At 36.6% G+C, this 17,404-nt stretch overlaps 1 protein-coding gene across 1 annotated transcript; it reads right to left on the reverse strand.

Moving 5' to 3' along the window:
- Window positions 1-13,476: 13,476 nt before the first annotated feature.
- LOC133697709 (3-dehydrosphinganine reductase TSC10A-like) lies at window positions 13,477-16,605 on the reverse strand. The gene is made up of 4 exons (XM_062120453.1): window positions 15,980-16,605; window positions 15,714-15,861; window positions 14,859-15,149; window positions 13,477-13,952 (listed from the first exon to the last, which is right to left on the reverse strand). Exons 1-4 carry the CDS (start codon window positions 16,511-16,513, stop codon window positions 13,945-13,947), a joined length of 981 nt encoding a protein of 326 aa, XP_061976437.1. The 5' UTR covers window positions 16,514-16,605; the 3' UTR covers window positions 13,477-13,944.
- Window positions 16,606-17,404: the final 799 nt, after the last annotated feature.

Genomic DNA, 17,404 nt, shown 5'->3' on the forward strand with positions numbered 1-17,404 from the left:
CCTGATGATAAAATGCGAGGAAACTCGCAAGTGGTCTAATTGTTCCAGGCGACCTGCCCGATAGTAAAATGCAAGGGAACTCGCAAGTGATCTAATTGTTCCAGGCGACCTGCCTGATGATAAAATGCGAAGAAACTCGCAAGTGGTCTAATTGTTCCAGGCGACCTGCCCGATGATAAAATGCGAAGAAACTCGCAAGTGGTCTAATTGTTCCAGGCGACCTGCCCGATGATAAAATGCGAAGAAACTCGCAAGTGGTCTAATTGAAATAACTTGAAAGTGATTTCAATATAATTTTGTGAAATACATGAAAGTGATTTCAGTAATAAGCTTCAAGGTTGATGAAAAAATTCTAAAGGAAGTCATACCTGTATGGTTGAAATCTGATTTGTAAATCGATCTCAGAGATGATGAAATCTTCTCAAGAAAGTCTTGTATGTACGGTTGGGATGTGATTTGTAATTGGATCCCAAAGACGAGGAAAGCTTCTCAAGAAAGTCTTGTATGTACGGTTGGGATTTGATTTGTAATTGGATCCCAAAGATGAGGAAAGCTTCTCAAGAAAGTCTTGTATGTACGGTTGCGATTCGATTTGTGGATCCCAAAAATGAGGAAAGCTTCTCAAGAAAGTCTTGTATGTACGGTTGAGATCTGATTTATAAATCCCAAAAATGAGGAAAGCTTCTCAAGGAAGTCATGTATGTATGGTTGGGATTTGATTTGTGGATCCCAAAAATGAGGAAAGCTTTTCAAGGAAGTCATGTATGTATGGTTGGGATTCGATTAGTGGATCCCAAAAACGAGGAAAGCTTCTCAAGAAAGTCTTGTATGTACAGTTGAGATTTGAGCTGTCAAAACGATGGTAGGAGTAAATTCCTTATAAATCACGCAGTATTTGGCAAAGACATCATCAACTTCTTGCATTTTCAATACTCTCAAAGTTCTTAACTTTTGAAGCTTTAATCATGTCTTCCTCTTCTTCCAATGTTAACCCAAACCCTGTTCCTGCAGCAGTAGAGCCTGCAGTTTGGCGTACTACCTTTGAAGTGAATGGTCGTCCGGTTACAATAGAGGATACTGTAATGGACAATGAAGATATTGCTGTAGCCGTGGCTAGAGACATGATCCTTCCTCGTGATGAAATAATGCTAGCTGCCAGGACCGATATTGAAGCGGTGAATCAGTCACTTGCTCTCAGTATCAGAGCTACTTCGTCTTTGGTGAACGTTGCAGAGCGTCTTCATGCCAGAAGACTTGAGTTGAATACTCAGGTTCTTGATCTCCATCATCAGATTGAGAATTTAAGGAATAGACTCCGTGATGAGAGACGTCACAGAAACAACTTGGAGAGGAGAAACCAAGAGCTGAATACACGTGTTGACTTTTGGCGGGACTATGTTAACACACGACACCTTGATTTCGAGGAAGAGATGGAGCGTATGCATAAACAATTTGAGGAATTCCGAGGCATGATTAACCATCAAGATGAAAATATCCCTGATCGTCCTCGCACTGTTTAGCATTTGTACTTGGAAACCCCTTTTCCATGAATAAAAATCCATCTTTCTTGTCTTTATTTATGAATTTTTCTTTTGTGGAATTGCCATATTTGATGTGATTTACAAGAACTTCAATTCATGTGAGTCTCGTTGGATCCCAGTGGGAATTTTGTTTCGTGAAATATCTGCAAAACAAATATGCAATGCTCGTGAAGTTAGATGATATGCAATGCATCTTACCTGTTTTTGAAATATAGGTTCCCCCTCTTTGATGCTTCATCGTCATAGGGTGGCTTTGTTTGCATTCCAAAACCTTATTTGTTTTTCAATGCATTGGCTCATTCATGTGCTAGCCATCCGCTCAGTTGTAAATGCAGTGCCCATCTTGGGCTGTCCGTGATGATTACTGCTCTCGCTGTTTATCAAGCTTGACAATGCCCCCAAGTGTGGTGTTGCTTGATTTATCATTAAGAAGCTTAACAAAATCGTTCATCTCCTGGATTCTTTCAAGAATTGTTCTCTGATTGATTGTGCGCATCGTGCCAACACCCATCAAGATTGTCAATCAGCTATGAACTCACCTCTAGTTGAAACATACCCTTCAAGTATATGCGATCATCCACTTTCATGGAACTATCATGTCATTCAGACCTGCATTTCATACTTTACAGTAAAAAGCTCATCGTTGTATGCTCAGTTTCTTTCTCAATAAGTTCTTCTCAACTCATCTCACCAGATTGTGAGAAGAAGTGTCTCAGCATCATCAATGACGTTGCTTTTATCACCCATACTCATGTGGTGCAATGCGCATTTGTGCTTCAAATCAGATGGGCCCACGGCCAGTCTAGGTGGGTGCGGTGCATTCATTCAAAGGCAATCATGTGATAATATCTTTCAATAGTCATAGCCATATTGGAGACGATAAACCAAGATGAAGATATGAAGATGTCTTTCAGGTACATCCTTGTTCTCAATTGTTGTCGGGGTTTACTGGATCATAAACTGTTCTTGAACATCATTGCCCTTAATTGATCTGCATGTGCTCATTCACTGATTATCTTTCTTTGAACCATATTGTCCTCAGTTCATTGATTCATCATTTGATCATCTTTACCCCCAGCTGATTTAAAAACTGTTTGTTTTCCTTCTTGAAGGTCATTGTATTGTCCCCAGGAGTGTCGAGGAGAATTGATGTCATTTCTGTCAGGAATCTAAGAACTCGGTCGATGTTTCTCCTGTTTGAAAATCTTTCTTATTTTGGAATCAAATCTCACATTTCAAAGATCATGTCAATTCAAGTCTGATTGTTGAAATGAAATCAGAGAGATGTCAATTTTTGAAAGTATTTTTGGAAATCAAGCTTTGTTGGTCAAAGATCCAACACGCGTTATTCAATGTAGTCCTTTGATTGTCTTGTATTTTTAAGAGAAAAGAAATTGACTCGTTGTAAGATTAAAATGGCTTTTTCCATGGTTCTTTGTATCCATTTTAAACTCTGATTTTGGGTATATCTTTTGATTGTCTGTGATGAGGTGACCTGTTATGAATTTCAAGAAAAAAACAAGGTACCCGAGTCAAAACTTGAGGCTTAATCAAGAAAGATTTCTTTTTCTTAGCACCAATTTTATCAGCATGCATAATAATTAGTAGCTTGATTCATGAAGTCACGACCTGTATAAAACAACTCTTCAAGTTTTGAGATCGCCATTTATCGGTTCAGATTGCTTACTTGATTAAAAAGGACTTTCTAAAGCACGTAATGTAGGTTATGGTTCCTGGCTATGAAAGAAAGGAATTTCACAATCTCAAAAGGTGTTTGAGGGTTTCAAGAACTTAGGATCACCATTAATTACTCATCAATCTCTTTTCCTCACGTTGTCTTTGTAGAGATAGTGACATATAACCTTGTTAATCTCAAAAATCAACATTTGTTTAACATAGGTCATAACCCAAATCCAACTTTTCTTTGATGAATAGCCAATCTAAACTTTTGAGGATTATAGAGACTTTACCATAGACACACCGAAAGACATAACGCTTGATTTTTCGTGTTAACTTTTGGTATTTGTTGTGTCTTTATCAATCTTTGGCTTTCTTCTTCTAGCCCTTTCTCAATTATTGGACTTTTGTTCTAAGCCTTCACTTTATCCATCGACTCTAACATTGTCTTCGTCTTTTCTAGGAAAAGACTCTCATTGCCCCCCAGTGTGGGGTGTGATCCTAGTCAGGGTTTTTTATGAAAGAAATATTCTATCAGCTCAAAATGGGACTGCAAGGAATATATATTTCAAGAATTGTGAAAGGATGAAACAAAAATGGCCTTTTCTCATTTCAAGCAAGGTCGGTTAGAACCGATAAATTTTGACCTCACCCAATGTAATGGTTTAGACTTGTACGAATCATAATTCATGAGTCCATAACTACTGAATCCACTATATGTCATTATGCATACTGCTAAAACTTAGCTACATGGTGTATGGTTCAATTCATGTGTGAGCTCAAAAGTTTCTTGGTCACCTCATGTCATTTCAACAAGCATCGAGTCATTCAAGCAAAATAATTTTAATCTTCAGGATTGACTAATCTTAAACGCATGTTGGAGCTTGATCAAAATATTTTGTAAATAACCTTTTGAAAGAAACATCTCATGCGTTCAGAACAACAAAGGGACAAAGAAAAGACATGTTTCGTTAAAAGATGAGATGTGATCCCAAAATAAAATGCAGAATGACAAAACTCATAACAAAAAGGATTGACAGTTTAACACTCTTCTTGGATAAGCTTTTCTGGCGATATCTGTGTTTTGCCAAGCATTTCGATCACTTGTCATTCTGAGGATGTTGAGGTGACAATATGGCCGATGATGTCATTTTTCACAAACTCAACTCAATTCTTTAAATTCTTGCAACTGTTCAACTGAATGACACAAAATCCCCCAATGATATTCATGTATCTTTTACTAAGGGGTGAGGGCTCAAAGGCGCACTCAAAAGGAGTTGAGGGCTCACAGACGCACTCAAAAGGAGGTAGGGTTAGAAGACGCACTACCAAAGGGATGAGGGCTCAAAGGCGCACTCAAAAGGAGTTGAGGGCTCAAAGGCACACTTAAAATGGAGGTAGGGTTAGAAAACGCACTACCAAAGGGATGAGGGCTTAAAGGCGCACCCAAAATGGAGGTGAGGGCTCAGAGGCGCACTCAAAATGAGTTGAGGGCTTAAAGGCTCACTCAAAAGGAGTTGAGGGCTCAAAGGTGCACTCAAAAGGAGGTAAATTGGCAGAGTCAAGGCAATAAGTCCAGAGTCTAACAGATGCTGGTAGACAAACTCGAGTGGTCGAGGTATGTCAATCTTAGCAAAGACATTTGAGCAATTGATGCTACAGTGAGACCTGGTTGGACCACATAATTAAGGCTTCCCATCGTCAGGGTCATCCTTTGATTCATCTCTCATTATTGTTCTAGAATTCTTGGTAGAATCTTCAATCATTCCCCTCTTCATAGCTTGTTCAATTCTTTCGACAATCCTCACAACCTCATGTAAATCTTCCAATGTTGTTGTGGTTATTTATGGATTGGTAGAAACTTTCCAACAACCAGGCAATCTTGGTAACGCACAAAAACATGCAGCACCACCACTACCGACGTGTGGAATCACGCGTTGTCTCAACTGGAAGAGAAAATGATGAATCTGAAACCCTTTTGTCTCCTCTTCGATTCCTCACTGGTAGTACATCAAACAAACACCTATAGTAGGAATTCTGCTTTGTTAAAGTTGCAATGTTTGCTCTTGTTTTTCTTAGATCAGCATCCGATGCTCCTGGACCGGAATGGTGTTTACAATAGAGATGTCTGGAAAGAAGGCCAATGCACCAGGAACAGAAAGCTAGCAGCTATTATGTGCTCTTGGAATATGTGAAGGCTTTGAGCGACTATCAGTGCAGTTGAACGAGAACAAAGGTTGTCGTCATTAATTGATGACTGAAGGCATTGCTGTCATTGTTCATGACAAACAAGGAGAGGTGCAACTTCAATGGAACGTGGGCAAGTAATGTTCCAGCAAGAGACTGTGCAAACGTTCCCTTTCCATTCTTGAAGCTCAACACTTATTCAAACAGATTTATGAGTCGAGCTACTTCACCTTTACTGCTCTCAACTTCCTTTATCAAACCTCTGTCTAACCTCTGTCTTTATCAGTCCATTAGACCTCAGGTAGGGGAACGTATGTTTCAACCGTATGCATGCTTGATAAATGAATGAAATGCACAAATGAATGTAAAATGTCATATGTTTTATGCATGCTTGTTATTTGTTTCAAGGTTTCCTTATGACGAGGAATAGACCAGATCAGATTCTCTTAAGAAAGTTCTCACTGAGGACTCCAAACCTACAGGAACTTGAACCGATTTGGGGGAGAAATTTGATGCCATAAATCAGAATCAAAATAAACATTTCTCATAACAAAAAGATGATGAAATTGCCTTTTATTAATTGATAATATTAAAAGTACAATAAGTCAATCTTTCCAAAGCCTTGGACCGTCATATGCTGAGATCTCATTAATTCCATCTCTGATCAACCCAAAAAACTGATGGAATTCATTTCTGGTCATTGGCTCACCATCTGCTACTTGTTGGGCTAGGCCTCGTAATCCTAAAGCATAATTCTTGGCATCATCTGCTTGTACATGATAGCGCATAGCTTCAGAAGCCCAACGTTCTGCTTCTCTTTCTGCATTTTCTTTTTCTGCTGATAAGGTTTGCTCAACAGAAAGCAAATGGTCGACATGCTCATTTAAATTGGCAATGACTAAATCTTGATTTTGATGTTGCTCTTGAAGTGATTCATTTTTCTCTTCCAATTTTAATACCATTTTCTCAGCTTTTGATGCTCTTCTAACCCATCTCTTCAAGTTGACATCTTGCTTCCTCTTATCTTCTGACAAAAGTACATATTTTTCTTGTAATTGCTGGAACTGAAGTTGTTGATGTTGTAGCTGAGCTGACAAGTCATCCTTTTCTTGTTTTATGATAGCCAAAGTTGTCTCTCGAGTGGCTAGATTAGATTCTAACTTTCTTTTTTTAGCCCATAACTCTTCTACTTCAGCATTCAAACTTAGGTTATAAGATTCTTGTTGGGCGCGGACTTCTTCGTGTATGTCCTCAGTAGACTGAATCAAAGACCTGGGTGGCCCTTCAAAAGGAGGAACTTTGTACCCTTTCCCTCTCTTCTTTTGCCATATTGGATATCCTTCAGTTGTTTTTCCTTCTACTCTCTTAGCAGAAGTAACCCTACCAGGATGTTTCCATGCCTTCTTCACTGACTCCAATAATTTCTTCGAGGTCTTGAAATCTTCATAAAATGTTCCTAGTTTGGTAGTCCTTGGAATAAACTGCTCAAATCCAAACTGCCGTAAGACCATGTTGGGACAGTAACTAATACAGCAGCGGGCTCCTATCAACGGGACCCATGGGTACTCACCACAGTATGCCAGATAAGATTTGAAATAAGAGTATCGACTTCTCCAATGAAATGGAGATTTACTTAGACTCAAGAACATTGATTCCCATGTGGTTCTTCCTACTTCATGCAAGTGTTTTTCAGCAAAATTCTCCAGCTGAGAATAAAGATGCCATGGGGTACCAACCAAACCTGAAATCTTCCCCTCAATCATATGACTCACGGTCCAGACAAACAACAACTGCAAGCAACATCTTAAACGACCCTTTCCGGCTTTTCTACAATAATTCAAGGATGAGAAAGTTTCTGCCAATATTGATGTAGCCGGGTTAATTTTAAGGGTCACCACATTTTTAAATACATTGACAGCCTCAAAATCGATCATTCCCTCTGCAGATGGGAAAAGAACCAAACCATATATGCCTAAGGCCAAAATTCTCAATCGAATTTCATTGCTTTCATCGTGTAATCTCCTCTTGAATATGGCTTCTAGTTCATTCCAAAACCAACCCTGACTATTTCCTCGTTTAATTGCATGTGATTTTGCTAGTTGACGGTCTGTCTGGGTAATCCAAGCAAAGTTAGAAAGTGCATGCTCTATAGGTGTGTAAAAGTACACCTTTTCTGACTTGGGACAATTTAGCAGGGACTTATACTCCTCGATAGTAGGAGTCATATCCACAGTATCAAATGTGAAGCACGGATATTCTGGATCCCAAAATCCTATCATGGCCTCAAAACAAGCATGTTGGACCCTAATTTTCAGTAATTGTGACAGATCCCCATATTGTTTCTGGAAAGTGATTTGATCATGAGAGGATAACTTTTCCCAGCAGTCTAGCAGCTGTCCTGTACCAAGTGGTTTGTCATTTAATTTAACATGTGCTGGTAATTGAGACTCAAATTCTGATGGCAAACAATCCCCTTCATCATGTTGGCTCAATTCTGATCTGGTCAAAAATTCCTCAATAGTAATGGGTTTTTCCATCTCACACTTCCTGTAAGGATCGGTGGAGACTTAATGAGCATATGAAATGTATATGAACATGTATGTTCATGCATTGACATTTGTTCGTGTCCTAATGGGTATATCCTACTTGATAGGATCTAACTCATAAGGTTTGGCTCAGTTTAGTCTATCCTTAAAGATATTTTTTGGTTCTTAGATTGCCCGAATTACTCGTGAAGTAATCGGCCTCTTAACCTTATACAACATGAGTAGGGGAGAAAAACTCCACAATACTAGTTGCATAGGGTGAGTTACAATCCAAGCGAAAGTCCAAATGAGCATCAGTGGACATAAGTCACACTTGCCACCTGAATCTTTCTTTTCTAATCTTAAAAAGGGTGAGCTCGGGTCCAGAGCTTTTATGGGTTCACAGTGAAGTGTGTGAAGACACAAATAAATAAACATGTATGCATGTGGCAATATGGAAAATAGAAAAGAATCACAGTAGATATTGCATAAAATAAATAATGCAAATAAAATAAATGCCCAAAAATAAATAGCAATAAAAAAGTAAATGAAAAGCAAACACAAGCAGTTGGCTCAACCCTATATCCCCAGCGGAGTCGCCATTCTGTCGATACACGACGTCGGGCGACGGCTTCCGCTTTTTGTTTATTTTAACAAAAAGGTTTTTTTTTCTCGATTGGGGGAAACAAAGATTTTATTGGAGTCGCCATCTAGTAATTTGAGGGAACTAGAAATCCCAAATTAGACACTGGTCCCAGAGATTCGGGTACGGGGTTAGTTATGATTAAGGGAAGGTAGACACCACCCTTAAAACATCCTTTCAATAGAAAGGTTACCCTTACTTGTGTGTTTTCTATTTGATTCAAATGCGATTATATTTTGGGCTTATTTGTAAATTTTTTAATGATTAATGTCGGTCCCTAAAAATAGGAGACACATTAAAAATGACATCAGTCCCTAAAAATTAGGAGACTCGTCTAAAATATTGACGTTTGTCCCTAAAAAGGAGAATTACGTCTGGGTTACCAAAAGAAATAATGGATATAATCCATTATATTTTGGGTTTATTGGTAACTTGTTTTTTTAAAAAACGGTTAACGTCGGTCCCTAAAAATAGGAGACGCGTTAAAACTGACATCAGTCCCTAAAAATTAGGAGACTTGTCGACTTTGTTTTTTTGTATTTTTTTTACAACATGCAAGAAAATTTACAAGCATTTATATATAAAAAAATATCAAAAATACCAGTTGAAACCCAAAAAATTACCTGAGTGTCAATGTATAGGTAAAGGACTGAAATACCCTCGGATTTCTCGAAAAATTACGAAAATGCCACTGGCGGCGCGTGTGGCACACGCGCGGTTACTGTGGGCGGCGGCGAGATTTCCCGGCGAGATTTCTGTCCAACCGACGGTCGATCCTGGTAGATCTGAGGACGAGGATTCTGATGGAGGTGGTATCGTCGGTCGTTGATGGCTGACGAAGGAGAATCGACGACTTGAAGCTTCGGTGGCCGCCGACAATCGCGGCCATTTTCCGGCCAACTGAGGCGGCGAAATCAATGAAAACCACCGGGGTTTTTCTTTACATCAAGGGAGAAAACTTTCTGTGGTGGTGCGGAAGCTGGAGACGGCCGGAGATGGGAGATCGGGGGAGAGAGAGAGAGTCGCCGGCGAGAGGAGAGAGAGACTCTAAGCTGTGCTATGGTGTGAACGCGCGCATGGTTCACCGGTGCATCTGAAGGCTGTGAACCGTTGGATCTCCTTTGAACTGATCTTGCGGCTACGATTGGCTGGATCTGGAAGTTGATCAGACGGTCCGGATGAGAGGATCCTTGATCTGGTGTGTCGCGGTGCACCGAACGCTCGGTACACCGGATGACGTGGCGCAACGGATCTAAAGGAGAATTGTTTTAAGGGCTGAGATTGATTTGGGTTTTAATTTGGTGTGGTAAGCTCTATTGTACCCTATTAAATCAACGGTTCAGATCTAAACACTCTAGATCTAACGGTTAGGATATATTTGGTATTTTTCAAATTGTTTTTTTTGAAAATCAATATCCTACTCGCATGAAGAAATAGTGAAAAAAACGTGAATAGTAAAGATTTTTTCTTTGTTCTTTTTCCCCTTTTCTTTTTTTCTTCCTCCTTTCTTTTTTTTTTCCTCCTTTCTTTTTTTTTTCTTTCTTTTTTCTTTGTTTTTTTTGGATTTTTATAAATAATAATAGAAATAAAATAACATTCAAGAAAATCTTGGTGGATCCAAAATTGGGTTACAACAGTTTGATCCACTTCTTGCTTAAAATACTTCTCTCTAATATCATGGTAAGGTGAAGGTTTAATACCTGGCCTTGCAACAATTCAAATGCCTTAAGAAACTTGAGATATTTTACACAATTAAATGGAATTGTACCAATATAGAAAAATCTTGCAATTTATCGACATGTTTCTTCTCTAGTATCTTTTTTTAGCAGTTGATTCGTGGTAGTTTGTGTATTTCCACTCCTACTAGCTGCTATTTTTCCTTTGTCCTCATACATAATTTCTTTCATTTCATCTTTATCATCTTTTTCAATATATTAATGAGCCTTTTCTAGTTGTTTCTAGATTTTTCACTGGAACATCCAAAATCACATGCTTAACATTTTTCTGGTACTTGTTGGCATGACTCAACATCCTTACAAGTGCAAGTTAAATGATGTTTGAAACAAAAAAAATTTCAACTGATAATTTTTTGACAATACTTGCATTGTACTTTTCTAGAATTTTTTTTATCAATATCTATACCATGTTATCGTCCCACGTCAAGCCTATTACCAGAAGAATTTTTTTTCTAGATCCATATGTTCAACAATCCAAAAATCAACTCAAATCAGCCATGTAATCAATCCAAACATTATATGATTCTAAATAATTTTTAATTAAGAGATAAATACCATGATACATGTGACTAAATGAATAGGCCATCATAAATGCAAATAAAATAAGATATTAACATAAATGGGCCTGCATGTAGCTTGGTTTTTTCTATGCTAAACAAAGGCAAGTGAACTTGAGTCATCTTTCTGACTTTGTTAATAATTTATTTGTTCCTAACAACAAAGAATTCTAATTCCAAACATGTTTTTCATCTAAGTTAAAACTAAGGTAGGCTAAAAAGAAACAATATATGACCTTTGTGATACCAACATTGCCAACCATGAAAGGAAAATCTGTTTTAGTCCAAAATGTTGACATGGTCATTTATTGCCAAAGCATGCACTCTTTACTCGCATGTGATCATTAGTTTAAATGTCAAAGTTCATGCATTGGTTTTTGATAAAAGGAAGAATTGTGCAAGCTAAATTACTGTTAAGGAGTGATTTTGGATTTACTAAGAATTCTCAAACATTAAAAAACCACATAACCTACTAAAAATGGAGGTCTAATTTATTATTGGCTTTACATTACTGGTCAATTTTTACTATTTTCTGTCAGCAGATACTGGCTACTAATCATAATTTTTATGAAACAAATTTTCAGTTTCTCTAGTATGTAATCATAAAATGATTAATGGAAAAACATAGCAACCAAAAACAATGACATGGCTTATCTCTTTTGATTTTTCAGAGCCTATTTTTTTCAGCTCCTCGATAATATTGTAAAAATCAAGATCACTTAATTACTTTGACCCCCCGTAATTAATTAGTTTCCCTAGCAATGATCAAATAAAGAAACTAATTCAGAAGCCCCATGTACAAAAAATCTTCCAGATGCAGATTACTCATTGATAGGTTGCATTTTGCAGATATAATTCTTTTCAACCCAAATTAATTGACTTGCTTTCAAGAGTACAAGTTAGTTGAGATTTAGAGAATGGAAATGATGTCATCACTTGTCAGTGAGTGAAAACAAGAGAGGATCGAAGGTGAAAGTTGTATATGATGCAGATTGCAGTAATGATTTGTCGTGGAACACTAAAAGAACTTGAAAGAGAGGCTAGGCTTAATATGGCTAGCTAAGGTTTTTGACTTTTTGGTGCAATATATACATTCCTTATAAACTTGTAAAAACGGGTTGAAAATCATGATTTTACATAATTTAATATGATTTTAATAATATTTTATCACTTTTCAAGTTTTTAAGTCGATTCAGCACGATATACATGTGTTGACTCATAAAATCATATGATTTTATAAGTCAACTCACAATTTTAATAATAATGGTCTGATCCATGGTTATAGGACTCAATGCATTAATTGATTTGAAAAAAAAAACTCGTGTTGCTTAGTCATCGAGTAAAGTTAGATCGATTGTTTTATTAAAATGATATTGTTTCCCTTCTTTACATTAATATTGTTCATATTTAAATCATATACATAATTGAATAAAATGAATTTTATTACATCAATATCTTATTCGATTCAATTAAAAACTTGTTTTTAGCCATATTCTAGATCATAAAATTTCAAATCAATTAGTTTGTTTTTCTCATTAATACTAAACTGATTAGGATTTTAATTGGATTTGATTAAGTTAATTATATTACTAAAAACATAATCAGGTCAAATGAGTTTTGTTATATCAATATCTCTTCCAATTCAATTACAAACTCATTTTGAGTGAGATTCTAAATCCTAAATTTTTCAAATGAATTAGATAAGCTAGATCAGGTATAACAATTATGTTCTCATATTTAACACCCAAGACATTGATACATACTATATAATATATAAATTATTGATCCTTAAAATTAATGGACTAATTATATATACACACAATGATAAATAATAACAATAAAATTTTAAAAGCTTATACATAATATTTTTTTAATTAAAAACATATATTTTTAGATTTTTTTAATTTTAATATAATATATTAAAATTATTTAAAAACAATTAAAAAACATGAATTTAATATTTTTAAAATAAAATACAGTTTGAAACTTTAAAAATAATGCTCAACCAAAAAGACACTCCGTGAGTCGTTAGATCGGGATCTTAACCGCTTACGTGTATTTCTAAAAGCTCTCCTCTTGACTGTCTCTCGCCTCCTAATATTTATCACCTGCACCTTACTTTTCCAGGGCGTGTACAGTTTTTTTTCCTTCTTTGGGTAATTGGGATTTTAAGTCTCGCAGCCTACTTGTCCACATTTTAGCATTACGTTTTAAACGGGGCTGGGTAAGTTTTAATTTTTTTTTTATGTTTCCAAATGTTTTTATATGCGAATATTAAAATTAATTTTTAAAAAATATAAAAAATATAATTTAATATAATTTTTTTAAAAAAAAAATCAACCCTTCCCCGCTTCAAAACAATTCAGTAGATAACGTGGACTTCCAACCCGGTTGCTGAAAATACACGTGGAACCGACTTTCACCGTCCAAGGTACACAATTCCTGTCGTGATGTTCATGATAGATGTTTTGATATCCACTCCTTGCCAAAAAGTTAATAAAATTCACTAATAAGAAAGTAGAATTATGCTTCGAGGCAAAAAATTTGAAACAATGATAACCAAAGAAGTAGAGATAAAAATAAAATAAAAATAAAAACCTAGAAACCAAAGATTTCAAGCTTTCGTTTTCCTTCAAGAACTTCCCCGATGCATGACAACCTTATACTTCGAATAATGTATACTGATCTGAATTACAACCGTCTCCTAGGAATGTCATCAGAACGAAATAGGAAAAGAAATACGTATCAGTGCTTATATTAGTCCTACCATTGAATGGAGATATAAGCAGTTCCTGATATACAAAAGAGGGATCAGTCAGTGCCCGACATTTCCGTCTTGACGGATATGAAATGGAAACAAAATAACTCATAATCCAAAAATAAACCAGACATGGATCGAATGACTGTTAGTTCACAGTGGCAAAAGAAAACGGGGGTGGGGAGAAAACCCGGTCCTGAAATATAGAGGCTGGAAATTTTGTGAAGCCCAAAACCCCATTTCAGCAACTTAGGGAGTCCTCGACATACATTGCAGCTTACATCAGAAAAATGTCTGCCTGTTTCTAGCACCAAGAGCTTCTAAGTTCCTGGGAAAAAGAAATCATGAGAAAAATTAGATCCTAATGTTCGTCCCAGAAGGTTCAAACACTAAAATTGATATGGAACCAGAGATGCAATGATGCAGCATTCAGAAAAATGACATTCTTGCATGGCAAGTTCCTTAATATATAATGTCGATTGATTAAGGTTGTTTGGCTACATAATGCTCCATCACTATCAAAATGCTAAAATTCAACACGAGACCAAAGGATAAAGGAGACTTGTGAAGCAAACAAGAAGATGACTAGCTATAGGAACATCGCACCACATCCTACTTTAGCAGTCTAGTCAAGTTAGCTTTCGAGTTGATTTTAATTGGCAGTGGAAACAAGGTTTTTAATGTCAATAAGAAAACTCTCTAGAATATCGAAATTTTACAACATGCAAAGTGATACTTGCAATCTCATTAGCTCATAAACAAATATATACTGTACAGAGGACACTAGAAAAATCATAGGCATATAACTTAGCAAGCGTCAAACTAGACTTTCTACACCCAGTTCCTCGAGGAAGTCAAAGATACTGGCAATAGCGTTAGAAAAGGGAGGAAAAAAAAAAGAAAAAAAATACTATTTTATTGAGCACGACATGGAAACAACCTCAAATGGAAGTTTACAAAATTGGAAAATTTCTAAACATTGCTCTTATCCAGAACATTTGAACAACAACGTGTATCATGGAATAGAGGAATAGAAAAGAATAGGTTAGATTGATGACTTGATACTTCATTCCATTACCACGATCTTCCTACATTGTAATTTTTACTTAGTAAGAAGTGACTCATGACTTGTCCCTCAACCTCGCACCGCCAGTTTAGCATATAACATGGCCCAAATGCTTTCCTTATTACACAAAAACAAATCACAGAAGTTAAGGGGGCATTTGATGCTTACGGTTTTTTTGCATGTGCCACTTCTCTATGCTTCCATACCAATTCCATTGGAAACACAGAGCTGCAATACGTAATATACCAGCAGCAACCACCTCAACAAATGCCATCAAGTATGATCTCTGAGGAGATAAACCGGCAGTTGCTATGGCCAATAAGATTCCCTCGGAGTTGCACGGGATTATAAAACTACCAGATTTAATGCCATCTAAAGCTTTCTTTGCAACTTCATCGGCTTTCATTGCACCAGAGGATGCCGCTATGATACTTGTGAGTTGTGGTTTTCTTTTGTTTTCTGCAATGAAAATTCATCCTTTAGTTCCAAGCAGCAATCGAGTTACAACAAAATGGATCCCTCCAAACTTTGATGTAGATGCAAATTTAACAAGCAAAGCATATAACAAAGTCTACACATTCATATGTACAGAGTCTATCACAACTACATAACACAGTATTACAGTAAATTTAATGAACTTGGGAGTTAAAATCCACAATTTACCTGAATAACACAATAACTTTTCCTGACCAACTATTAAATACATATCAAAGATATATCTTCCTATATGCTCTTCATCGTGACTTTCACTTTAATAACAGCGATCTAATATATCATCATGAAGTATCGCAATCACTCGCACCTCGAGTTTAAACATATCAATCATCATGAAAAGGCCATCGTTATATAAAAACCGACACGGTCCCTTGTGCAGGGCTTGTAGGACAGGAGCCTAAACTGAGTTTGCACATCAATCAGATGCCAAATCTTAGAATCCAAAATAAACTCAACCAAATTAGCCCACGCTAGGGAATGCTAATATGTCATAACATACCATGACCTTGTCCCACACAAATTCCATACCTTCAGTCAGACCAGGAGTTTCGGTATCCGGAGGGAATACTAGAGAGACATGGATATTGTCCCCAATAACCTCCTGTTGCAATGCTTCTGCTAAACCCCGGAGACCAAATTTACTAGCCGAGTACGCTGTGTATCCATAAATACCCACCTAAACAAAAACAATCCCACATGAACGATCAATAACATAGACTCCTACTACCTTCATTGAACCACTAAATGAACATGCACGCACGCAAAAGAACAAAACAATATAAATTGATCAGTACCTGGCCAGCCTGGGAAGACATGAGAGCAATAGAACCAGGTCCCCGATCCTTCCTGCTTCTCTTCATTCCAGGTAAGGCGGCTTTAATCATATTGAAACTCCCCATCAAATTAACATCTATAATGAACCTGACCTCTTCCAATTTCTGCTCCTCCAATTCCTGAGCCACAAAAACCCCTTGATTCACAACCAAGACATCTATGGGGCCAGCATCATCAACGGCTCTCTGTACTGCTTCAAAATCTCTCACATCAGCAGCAAAAATTGCCACGTCGATGCCGGTGGACTGTCTGATTGCGTTCTTAGCTTCTTCTAGCTTATCTATGGACCTGGATAAAATTGAGACACGGGCTCCCTCTGATGCGGCCCGGTGTGCCAGGGCTAGACCGATGCCGCTGGATCCGCCGGTGATGAAGATATGGCGTTTCTTTATTGGGATTTGGATGGGTCGGGGCCTGGTGATTAGGAATAGAAGAAAGAGGAGGATGAGAGGGAGGAGGACGAGGGAGATGTAGAAGAGGTTTGAGTCCGCCATTGATGAAGCTCGAGCTCGTTCGAGCAGAGAAAAACGAAAAGGATTAGTTACTAATTAGGTTATTTCAATCAAGCGGGTTTTTTAGCACGCTAAAGGAGTGTTTGGTTGATTTTGGTACAGTGTAGTGGTTGAGGTTTTTTTTAAAAATATTTTTTATTTAAAAAATATTTTTTTTATTTTTAAAAATTATTTTTGATATTAATATATTAAATTAATTTAAAACTATAAGAAAATATTAATTTAAAATAAAAAAAATTTAATTTTTTAAAAATATTTTTAAAACACAAAAAAAAAATTAAAAAAAAATCACACAATGTTTAGATTATTTCAGATGGGTTTTGTTATTAGGTTAAGATTTATAATTTGGTTTGGATTAAATGTTTATCTGAATTTTATCTGGCTCCACAGCTGGATGTTTGTTTTTCACCCGTTTTTATATTTGTGGTAAAATAAATAGAGTAAGGTGTTTAATAATAAAGTAAATTGTATTTTGTATGGTGACATCTATTAGAACACTGAGTTTATTAAAACACAATTTTTATAAAGCAGTTATGAGCCATTGAACCACGTGTCAGTCATTAAATTGATTAGCCTACCCTCTCGCTTCTTTTTCTTATAGCCTAAGTCCACGCGCGTTGTTTTAATACTCTCCGATATGCGATATTAGAAACTCAAATCACAACACATGTATTAGTGAGTTGTCTCTCCGCATCAGGATTTGAAAGCGCTGGTTCTCAAATCAAAACCAAGGAGGTGTGTGCTTTATCTATCACTAAATCCTTTCTCTTAGATATTGATTACTGGCTTGTTTGGGGTATGATTATGATTAATTTTTAAAATATTTTTTATTTAAAAATATATTAAAATAATATTTTTTATTTTTAAAAAATT

Source organism: Populus nigra, chromosome 6, assembly GCF_951802175.1.
Source record: "Populus nigra chromosome 6, ddPopNigr1.1, whole genome shotgun sequence".
Taxonomy (NCBI): Eukaryota; Viridiplantae; Streptophyta; class Magnoliopsida; order Malpighiales; family Salicaceae; genus Populus; species Populus nigra.

Coding starts and splice junctions, on each gene's coding strand:
- LOC133697709 (XM_062120453.1), bottom strand. CDS start 16,513: ATGGCGGACTCAAACCTCTTCTACATCTCCCTCGTCCTCCTCCCTCTC. Junction 15,862..15,979: donor TGTCTTCCCAGGCTGGCCAG/GTACTGATCAAT, acceptor GTTTTTGTTTAG/GTGGGTATTTATGGATACAC. Junction 15,150..15,713: donor AACTCCTGGTCTGACTGAAG/GTATGGAATTTG, acceptor TTTTCATTGCAG/AAAACAAAAGAAAACCACAA.